Below are 8339 nucleotides of genomic sequence, written 5' to 3'. Positions count from 1 at the left end.
GGATTTCTCAAGCGCTCAACGGAACAGATTTATTGCAGCGTTGTGGTAAGACCAATCAAAACCTAAACCCTTAAAAATTAGATAAAAATAAATTCTACATACATTAAATACATTTACATGTCATCATAAAGCGTGGATGAATTTATTTCAAAGGTTATAAGGTTGTTACATACAAAATACACAAGAACAGTTCATCTATATGCACTCAAAAGCGCTGAGCTCCGTTGAATTCACAAGTATACATTCTTGTTTTCACATAGTGTTTCTTTTATCACAAATACATGTAGAAATCACTCATATCTTGGCAAACATCTACATTAGGCCACATTTTCTTAATTAGGATATTTCCCCACTCTGATTTTCAATCACATGTAGCAAATCACTTCTCAGATGTAATTTTTCTTCCCCATTTAGACTAAGCCAAGTGATCATAAGTTTAACCCAAGGGGGTAATTTGTTTCATTACACATGCACATCTTTCCCAAATAGTACATTTATTTCACATCAAACTGTACAGCTTTCCCAATCAGTACATTTATTCCACTACATTGTAAATCACTCTCAGACGTGATTTTTCCTATAAAAGGAGGATTCTCTTGCCCCTTCCTGTTTTCTTTTCCCTTCATGCTTGCACTAGTGAATGATAATTGATACTAGAGACCAAGGCGGCTCTGCCGCTGCAGGGTACCAATCCACCCTCCTGTTCTGCCAAACAGCTACCCAAGCCACCTCATCAGCACTCCAATAGCTGGGTCACCACTCACTGACTCCAACAGGTGGGTCACCACTCAGTGATATCCCTTCCCCCCCCACTTGCCTGTTCCAGCACAATATCAACCACAAGTCTTCCTGCAGCAGGGCAGCCAGGGACTGGGTGTTTCAAAATCCAGGAGACTTGAATGCAATCATGTAAATGTTGGTACTTGAGATTTTCAAACTTGGCCCTACAGAAATGAAGGAAACAAGAAAAGATTTCACCTCTAAAACTTGGCATGCTTTACCTCCCTTGCTATTCAATCCTTCTTAATGTCTATCATCTCATGCAATATGAGTCACATCAAAACACTCCTCATATAGTATATTTAGATGTTGCAAAGTGGTAAGATAACAAATTATCTACAGATTTAATTCCAGAGATCAGTGTAGCTCATACTAAATTCAAATCAGCTTTTGGGCACACTCAACATTGAACTCACCCACAATTTGGTTCCATTCTCTGAGTTATTGGAATTTTGACAATAAATGTGCTGCCTAATTATCTCTAATGGTACAATATTTGAAAGTTATTTAAATTTAAAATTGTAAATCTTTCCACACACAGGGAGAAATTGTACAAAGCCACACAGATATTCACCTATTCACTGCCAGATTCATCAATACAAAAAGAATTGGAGACAAATTATTAATCAAATGCTGAGATGCATGCAATGGGTTTTAGTGAATCAGGTACAGTCCGTTAGCGCAAAGACCCCGGAGACGTTGAAGATCTCCAACAGTTTGTCCTTGTCGGGCAATCAGGGAAGCTTGATGTAGTCCAGGGAGGGGGGGGGAGGTCTTGTGGTCAGTGTTGAGCTGTTTCATCTGGAACGGACTCGACAACAACAACAGTGAGACAGGTTGATGGTGGTGATGGGGGGACAGTTGTTTGCAAACCGGTTATAATACTTTGTGTTTTATCATCCAAACAAATTTGTTAGTTAGGCAGGCTCCAGAGAAAGAGTGTGTGTGTGTGTGGGGATGCAAAAAGCTTACATGTAAGTATCTTTCAAGGGAGGCTCAAGACTTTGATTGATGGTCTTTCCCAACCTCGTCCCGCTCATCAAATCTGTTACAGCTGTATCAAGCGGTGCCATGGTCGGCCCAAATGCCGGTACAGACCCAACAGAACTCGGGCTTGCACTTCTTGCAAGTCACATGCTACGTGAAAAAACAGGAGTGAGGTTCATGAGCCATTTGGGCATGTAGGTTGACGGACGTACGTTGCAGCCCCCGTTCTTCTCGATGGTCAAGTGACACCTCGTGCATTCCTTGGTGTTTGCCGAGATCCAGTTTGCCATCTCACTATCATCCTTGCATTTCTGTAACCACAGCTTGACAATGGGACATATGCAGGGCTGGTGATCTGCCAACAAACAACCACAGCAGAATCTGGAGGTGTGATGGTTAGTCGTCTGGCCAGAGAGCTGGGTGAGTGATGTATGAGCATACCTATGGCCACAGAGACAGGTGACGCTGGGGACGACAGTGTCAAAGCTAGAAATGACACTCGATGGTGTAAATGCAGTTTGGGGTGGGACAGAACCTCAGCGCGGGATTATTGCTAACAAAGGTGTGGTTGAGGAGGGTTTGGAAGCGGGCCATGAGAGTGTTGGCCTCGGGCAGATTAGCGTCCCTAGCGGTGAGCAGGTTGACAATTGTATTTTTGTCCCCAATCTGCTTGCATTTGGACTCCACGCATTCGATTGTGCCCGACTTGCCCTCCTTGATCTTTGCCTCAACATAGAACGTGTAGCAGTCTCAACAGAACTCGTGTTTGCCTGACTGCGACCCGCCGCTACTGGCCGGCGCCCCTTTGTCTTTTGGCAAGGGCGGACAGGAGGGGAGTTAGATCATGTCCTGGCCAGGCTTGTTGTTGAAGCAGATCTGGCATTCAAATTGCGGCGTGGAGCGTGTCTAGCGCTTGGATGACAAAGGTTTGTTTAGCTTGAGGTTGGTCAGGATTCCAACGTCTTGGAAGACTTTCTCTGGTGAATCCTATGGAGGAAGAATGAATGAGGTATCAATCAAAAAAAGAAGAGCCAAACAGGAGGGCCCAGAGTGAAGGAGGCAAGTACCATATATCTTTCCATGAGGAGCTCCTTGTTCCAGCCAAAGTATTGGAGGACAAGGGCGGCATCCTTCCTGGCGATTCCAATGATTTCGGTGACATGTTTGACTTCCCTGACCAGCTCATGGAGCGTCTCAAGCGCTCTGAGGCCGAGCTCGGCACGCTCAAGCTTGAGAGGAAGGATCTCGACATCAGCTTCAAGAAGATCTTCAAGGAAACCAACAAGGTCGCCAAGGACTCCTCCGTCCCAGGGATTGCACCAAGACTCAGTACAAGGCCGTCCCGTCCGCGTATAGAGCAGGTCCGACTGCAGCGTCGTGATCACCTTGCCTGTGTTCCCGCCGTTGGCGGTCCGGTCTGAGCTGGAGTTTTGGTGGATCATTGCCTGCCTCCTGAGCTGAAGAACGGGCTGCCGCATGGACAAGGCTCAACCAAGCAGGAGGCCGTCGTTGGACAAGGAGAAGAAGGAGGACAGGTTGAGTTGGGGCCATCGGGAGTTTGGCAGGGAACCTCGCAAGGCACGAGGGAGGTTGGTAATGTTGCTGTTGTTGTTGTATGGACTTGCTCTGCTAACGGTTGCGGAGGATGACAAGAAGAAGTGGCGCCGGCAATGGTCCGGGTGTGGTGGTGGCCAACATAGATCATATAGGAAAATCAAATATCAGTATGTGCAGCAAGTGATACTGGACCAGACAAGTTTAAGAGCCCTCACAACTTGGCCTGCAAGGCAGAGTTCCAACAACGGTAGAAGGAATGTCTGCGTTGTTGGGAGCAGGTTGGTACGGTGATGGTAGCACTGGCAACTGGTAATTAGCAACTTGCGGTTTGGGGTGTGCAGTGTTGAGTGCTGGTGGCATAAGGCCCAGCGCGTTTATTTAAAGGAGAGCGAGTTTCACCGGTTTGTCCCCCCAGGGGATCTGGTTTCGTCCTACCCCCTCCCTGGAGCCCACTAATCACTTGATTAGGGCCTCCTTGATTACATTTTTTACCCACCTTTTTTTGCCTGTTGCTCCGGCACGGGCTGGAGGGTCAATCTGAGGTGCCCTCCGGGGTGTTTGGGGATTAATTTCAACTTCTATGGATTTTTTGTATGAGCACAGGCAAAAACTTTGATCTTGCCTTCTGTGTTTCTGTGATTTTGATCCATCTCACCAATACTAGTGACTTGAAGTTGGTTGGTTGAGTTTCTATGGTCCAAAAATGTTGTGGCGGATACAATTTTCTACCCACTGTACATACTACATATGGCCATTGTAATGACAAAAAAAAACACAAAATCCAAAAACGCTATATGCCCCGGTGTTCAGGGCATTTTTAATGCCCATTCCAATGCCCCGGACCCTGGGGCATGACCCGAACCCCGCTTTTGGGGAACAGCCTTATTGCTTGAGTCCCAAGGAGGTCGTCTGTGTGATTAGTGAAGGAAGAAAATATTGAAATGGGTAGCGTGAAGACTTTTGTTGATGAAGTTGGGCTTGAGGGGGGAAAACAAATCCCGATCCCCTACGGGGCTCGGGGGTCACAGTCATGCTCTGTTACCGGAAGTGCAGGTCTGTGCACCTGAGGACATTGTAAAGCGGGTCTTGTAGCCTAGCCCCCGCGCACACGTGAGCTAGGCTAGAGGCCTCCCCCCGGCCTAGAATTGTGGATAACTGGAAGTGTAACCAGCCCTCCATCCTTCCTGAAGAAGCCTTGAAAATGAAGATAGATTATCAAGCATTGGAAAATAACGGTATCAAATTCCAATGACCAAAACTTCCCTAGTGATTGAGAATATCTGCCGTCAATATCTCCAGACTTGGGCAAGCCTACTAATCCGGAAAGTCTTTGGCCACTTCAAAACTAAGAAACATACAATGTGAATCTGGTTCGAGGAGATTTTGCGCCGTCAATGGGCGGTCAAGCCGACCCCAACGGCAATATTGCATTGGCCTGGGGGAGATGGCTGAGGCCGAGGGATTGGAGGGGCCTGGCTTACACGGCCGGCGCGTTTCGCCGTCAAGAGGACAGAGATTTCTTGTACTTGGGACTCTGATTGACCCACCAGTGGTTGAAGACATCATGGCGGGGCGCACAATGTCTGCCAAAGAGCTGGCAGGCACACCGGTCAGATGGCCGGTGTAATAGCAGTGCCAATGACAGCAAGCAGATTGTCCATCCGACCTGGGCCGTGTTGAAGACAACAACATGTGTGGCATTGCAACCAGCCCACCACGCCATAACTTTGTACACTGACCCAACCAGATCGGCCATTGAGGCGGCAGAATGCTGGCGTTCAGACCCGGGTGGGCCGCCAGCCCAATTGGCAATATTATTGATAGACAGCAACAATATGTACATTAGCAGAATGGTTTTGTTACAAGAATTAAACAAGCAACAAGATATATGTACACCGAGCTGATACAACTACAAACATGTCACATGGACTACTATTACAATGATTTCAGCTGATTATCCGCAATAAACGGGCCAAAAGGCAAACAAGAAGAGAACAAAGTAGGGAGCAAGAGACAAGGGAGGAGCGAGGGAGAGAGGAGCGAGGGAAGGAGGAGGAGCAAGGAAGGGAGCTGGATGGAGGAGCGAGGAAGGGAGGCGGATGGAGGGAAGAGCGAGGAAGGGAGGCGGATGGGGGAGATGATGAGGGGGGCCTTGAGACTGGCTATCAAAGTCAAGAATTTCTGAAGCAGGTGACGTCACCCCTGCTGTTCAAAGTTGCCCCAAGGACTTGTGCACAGGACCGACCGCCATCTGCCCGGGAAACTGACCGAGTTGAGCAGCTCCCAAAAGGTCTGGAATCATGACCGATAATATCTGGTCATGATGCCGGTCCCTAGCGAAGCGGACGTGGTTTTGCCGGGGTCGGGTCCGACCTCACGTCCTGGCCGTCAGAGATGGGGCAGCGCGTCGTCTGCAGGGCCCTGATCAGGCAATTTGCCGTCATTTCGGCGTCAATCCGGCCCGCCCGTTGGCTGGACGGGCTGGTATGTCCTCGATCGCTCCCGCCGTGTACATGTAGGGCAGTCAGGGGGCTAGCCTAACACAATCCCCTCGTTCCAGGGGCCGAAGGACCGGCGCGCCGGGGGCGCCTCGCGAAGCGAGCCTCTGGAAAGAGGCTCGCTCCGCGAGAGGCGCCCGGCGGTGTTTCACCCGCCTCCCTCTGAAACGAGGGGCTTGTGTTAAGCTAGGTCAGGGGGGCGGGCGGCTGATCAGGACGCAGCGCGGATCGGGTTGAAAGGAGCTCACCAGCATCATCCTGTGAAAGGAGAAAAACAGAAAAAAACACCCTTCTCACATTATAAACTCTTCCTGGGAATATATCGGGCCGCCGGAAGGAGAGCCAAGGGCTCCAAGGGCTGGGGCCCCGGGGCTGCTGAGCTCGCAACACACAAACGGGCGAACATATACAGGCTTTGGTGAGAATCATCAGCAGCCAGAGTGAGCTTCCAATGAGGCTCATCACTCAGCCCGGCCAGGACCCCAGAAAAAGCCACAGGCCAGAAAAACCGCAGGACCTCAGTAAAAGCTCCTGGCAGACTTCTTCGCCGAAGCAGAGTGCAAAGCCAGGCCCGGGAGGGCACAGTCTATCCAGCAAGCGATCAACCCAAGAAAACGGACTGCATACATACAAGAGCGCATTTCTCTCAGCCAGACGGTGCTGAATGGTGGCCCATTGACGTCACCTTCCAAGACAAAAAAACTGGGAGAAACCGAGCCAGGATCTCCGCGACTTTCCATCCTGGCCCGACATTGGCATCTCTGCCGTAAACAGCCTCATGAGCTACAGTGCCGAGGAGAAAGACGGGTGTTGCGAGACCCCGACTACTATTCAGGAGGCTAGTTAAGGCCCTTAGATTGGGTTTGATCTAATTTTCTCGTTCATATACTGTTGAATGTAAGCCTTAGCGATAGTTGTTCAAGGTTTTTAGCCAACACAAATCGTGTAGGAGACACGTCCCAAAGCCTTCTTCCAGCAAACTTAGTCCCTCTTGTCGCAATCTTGTTCTGTGATTCAGCAAAGGAGTTATAAAAAATGGGAGTGACACTACCGCGGAGCGGGAATACACCGAAAATGGGATGCAAAATGAAGCAGGAAGCTGATGCTATAGGTTGGTTGTTGGTTGGTGGCTTGGGTTACGATTGCAGTTGTTGTTGTGAGGCATTTAAGTATCACTACTTCTGTTAAAAACTGAACGGAATTTTCGACATCTTTTCAGCCTTGACAGTTTGTACTGCGCTGCTCCAACCCCGAAGAACCTTTCAGCAGACTGGACGAGCACCCAGGATTATGGTAATTGTTCCCTCGGTTCGAATGATAGCTGAAATGTTTTGTTGCTGGGGTTGTTGATTGAAATGAGACGGTTGATGTGGAATTTCATGTTACAATTGTGAACGAGACCGGAATTGAAGTGTTAAGTACTGACGACTCCGATGATGGTTGCTGATATTAGTTGAAAACTTACCGTAGCAAGGCATCGGTCGGGAGTTGTCCATCGTCGGAAGTCAATTTCACGATTGCACCAGGTCAACTGATTCATAAAATGCCTCAAGTAAAGTGCTCTTTGGATATCGCATGGCTACAGAGGGCCGCTAATCTTCTAATTCTAACCTCATAACATACTTGTCGGGATTCTCGGCCGGCGGCTATAAAGCTCCGTGCAATCCAGCAAAAAGTCCTCATAGAGAGTCCTAATTAATTTTCAAAGCATCAATCATCTACGTGCAGTTCACGGGGCGATTTTTCGGCTCTATCAGAAGTCTTCTTCAACTATTCCATTTAACACTTCCGATATGAGACAAAACCTATGTCAACCTTTGGTATTATGGGCGTTTTTCTTGCTCGCCAAATTAAGTCACGCTCCTCCACCTGATCCAGCTGCACCCGGCGCACAACCAGCCGGCGGGACGCCAAAGGTTCATTCTGTAAGTTAACCTCTCCTGATGTTTCTACAGGGTTTTCTTTTCTTTTTCCGGTATTGAATTATTCATTTACACTCATGATTAGGTTGATGTCATGGTTGGTCAGAAAGGCAGCTTGAAATTTGTTCCGCCGGTAGTGAATGCATCTGTGGAGTAAGTTTGAAGAACAAGTAGTATGGAGGGGAGCTGGCTCTTGCATGTTCAAGTTACTGAAACAGAAGCAACAAGTGTTGTAAGGAGCTGACCTGTTTTTGTTCATTTTATTTACTCTAATATGATTCGTAGTGACCAGATCGTGTATACGTTCTTCGCTAAGGCAGGTCAAAAGTTTTGCTACGCAGACATTCACGCAATTCTCTAAAACAAGATGTTTTCGTGCTTTGAAAATTTTTTGATCCAGTAGAATCATACGGTGACAGAGACTAGCCTTGAAGAGCCTTGTACTCCTCTGCCGAACAAGGGGGCGTTCGACTCAGGGTTTGTGCCTGTATCGATGAATTCAGTCGAGTTCAAGACTCAGATCCTAACGGTGCATACAACAAAGCCAATTTACATCGCGTGTGTCCAGAAAATGCACTGTGAATTAGGAATGTAA

The 8339-nt window shown here is 48.2% G+C and overlaps 1 protein-coding gene across 1 annotated transcript; it reads right to left on the bottom strand.

The window, feature by feature from the left end:
- Positions 1-1839: 1839 nt before the first annotated feature.
- Positions 1840-3209, bottom strand: PtA15_9A397 (uncharacterized protein; the record flags this gene model as incomplete). Its single annotated transcript, XM_053172600.1, has 4 exons — positions 1840-1917; positions 1980-2078; positions 2326-2493; positions 2835-3209. The coding sequence occupies 4 exons, from the start codon at positions 3207-3209 to the stop codon at positions 1840-1842; spliced, it is 720 nt and encodes a 239-aa protein (XP_053023825.1).
- Between the last annotated feature and the right edge of the window lie 5130 nt (positions 3210-8339).

The sequence above is a fragment of the Puccinia triticina genome, chromosome 9A, assembly GCF_026914185.1.
Source record: "Puccinia triticina chromosome 9A, complete sequence".
NCBI classification, from domain to species: Eukaryota; Fungi; Basidiomycota; class Pucciniomycetes; order Pucciniales; family Pucciniaceae; genus Puccinia; species Puccinia triticina.
The sequence above is the reverse complement of the archived record's forward strand: the minus strand, read 5'-3'. Positions and strand labels throughout refer to the sequence as shown.